Source organism: Rosa chinensis, chromosome 1, assembly GCF_002994745.2.
Source record: "Rosa chinensis cultivar Old Blush chromosome 1, RchiOBHm-V2, whole genome shotgun sequence".
NCBI lineage: Eukaryota > Viridiplantae > Streptophyta > Magnoliopsida > Rosales > Rosaceae > Rosa > Rosa chinensis.
Genome location: NC_037088.1, coordinates 17,241,759 through 17,243,877, shown reverse-complemented (window position 1 = coordinate 17,243,877; position 2,119 = coordinate 17,241,759). Strand labels below are relative to the sequence as shown.

At 38.7% G+C, this 2,119-nt stretch overlaps 1 protein-coding gene across 1 annotated transcript; it reads right to left on the bottom strand.

Moving 5' to 3' along the window:
* Positions 1–452: 452 nt before the first annotated feature.
* LOC112202487 (cysteine-rich repeat secretory protein 38) lies at positions 453–1,509 on the bottom strand. The gene has a single exon (XM_024343503.2). It carries the CDS (start codon positions 1,283–1,285, stop codon positions 569–571), a length of 717 nt encoding a protein of 238 aa, XP_024199271.1. The 5' UTR covers positions 1,286–1,509; the 3' UTR covers positions 453–568.
* Between the last annotated feature and the right edge of the window lie 610 nt (positions 1,510–2,119).

Genomic DNA, 2,119 nt, shown 5'->3' with positions numbered 1-2,119 from the left:
AGACGGCTGTTTGGGAAAGGTGAGTATGGAATTTCATTGTCCACTATATATACTCAAGTCGGGTGTGTTAGCATTGCTTTTCACGCTATGCTGTGGAAAATTCTCACCCTTCTTTGTACAGCATAATTTTAATATACTGTATTTCTCCTTGGTTCCTTCACTTAATCACTAATATTTGACACATGCGGTTTGGATACTTAACACATGCGGTTTGGTTATTGATTTGATTTAAGTAGACCAATTTAACGACAAATCTGATTTTGGCATATGATTTCGGACCATAGGCGAAGTTTTGCACATGGTACTTAATTACTATATATAAAGTTTAGAAATAAACAGCATGAAGCAACTAAGCAGAAGTCACATTAGGACTTGATTTATTCATTGTACACATAATAAAAAACACTGATATACTGATTAATAGATTAATCAGATTTATTATACATATGATATATCCAAGCAGGATATATTATTTAATTTACGCATCATATCATACACTGATACAGTACTGATCAATAGATTAATCAGATTTATTATACATATGATATATCCAAGCTCGATCAATTAACTAAACAAAGCGGGAGAGTTCATATCGAAAGTTACAACTGCCACTTGCTACGCGCCCGCCTCGTTTAGCATCAGAACCTTTCGGCAGTTCACTTATTGCAACATCAAGACACTTCTTACATTCGAGGCGAGATAGGTCCCTCGTGCACTGAACTAAACCATACAATTTTTTCCATTTATCGAGCTGTAGCTCACCAGTACTATAAAGCTTTCGGTTAGAAGAAGATTTACTAGACAACCCACTCAACAATTTCTTAACATTCTTATTGAATGGTCTGGGATTGCTTACGGTCTCCGTGTTCCACATATAGAACTTGTTTGTGGTATCAATTTGCCCAAAGAAGTTGCCATTTGAGTATTTCAGCATGCAATGGTCGTACCATATTATGGCTCCTTTTTTATGAGGGCAGCGTGCACGAAGCTCTTTGCTTGCTTCAATGATACAAGTCTTACACTTGGGGCTTGAGACATCGCCTCGGCATAGCGCTAGTCGGTTTACTTTGTTCGGACCTTGACCAGTTGAAGCAACCCCGAATCCAGTTGGAGGGACTTTGGTGGATAAATGATTGAGCATCGTGTCCAAGTTAGCATGGTATGGACTACTACCAGTGTAGTTTGTCTTGCTGAAACAGATATGATAAAGTGGGGAAGCACCAGAGGCTGAATGGTGCAAAAGACAGAAGAGCAAGAAAGACAGAGGGATTGATTTGGAGAACATGTTGACTTAACCTCAAGGATATGGTTTTGTAGGATGTGTCCATTTTTCTACCCAATAGCACCCTCTATATATTATTATTTACTATATACTAAAGGAGAGTTGCTGTTCATCTAACAGTGGTTTTGGCTAGAAATGGAGTGACGGTTTTGCCCTTGGTATGTTCCTCAATTACATTACGGGCCGCGATGCTTCTATAATGTTCTGATTTGATTGCTGTCAGCACAGAGGCTGTTATTCTTCTATAATCTTTTCGTTCGATTGTTGCGAGCACAATCCAGAGAGATCAATTATCAAGGACGATTGAGAGAGAGAGAGAGAGAGATAAGGGGATCGAAGTGAAATTCTGGCTTTATCATCTCAGGACGGGGTCAATTGGGTTTTGATTTCATCTTATTTAAACTACGTCATCGATCCCTCCAATCACGTAATCGACTGTACCCGTCTCTCAATTTCTGGGATTTCGCTCTGAGCTGCAGTTGGTTTGTGAATTATTTTTTATATATTGCTTGCAGGCAAAATTTGAGGATCTTAGAGCTGACGGTTGCCAACTTCTAGGTATGATTTTCCGAATTTCGGTTATTTGAGGATCTTGGAGCTGAGGGTTTCTGATTTCGTCGAGGAAGTTTTAGATTTGTGTTTAGTTTTGAACTTTCAAATCAATCTACATGATTTTTATGCTTAGTGAATGCTGTTCTGTTGCTGAATATTGTTATACCTGTTTTTAGAAAGATTATTACATCTGTGTAATCGGTTATTTCTAGGTAGGGTTTCTGGGTTCGATCAAACATCTGTAATCTCAGTTGCAGATCTGCGGCTCGACCGGAAGTCTCCGAT

Coding starts and splice junctions, on each gene's coding strand:
- LOC112202487 (XM_024343503.2), bottom strand. CDS start 1,285: ATGTTCTCCAAATCAATCCCTCTGTCTTTCTTGCTCTTCTGTCTTTTG.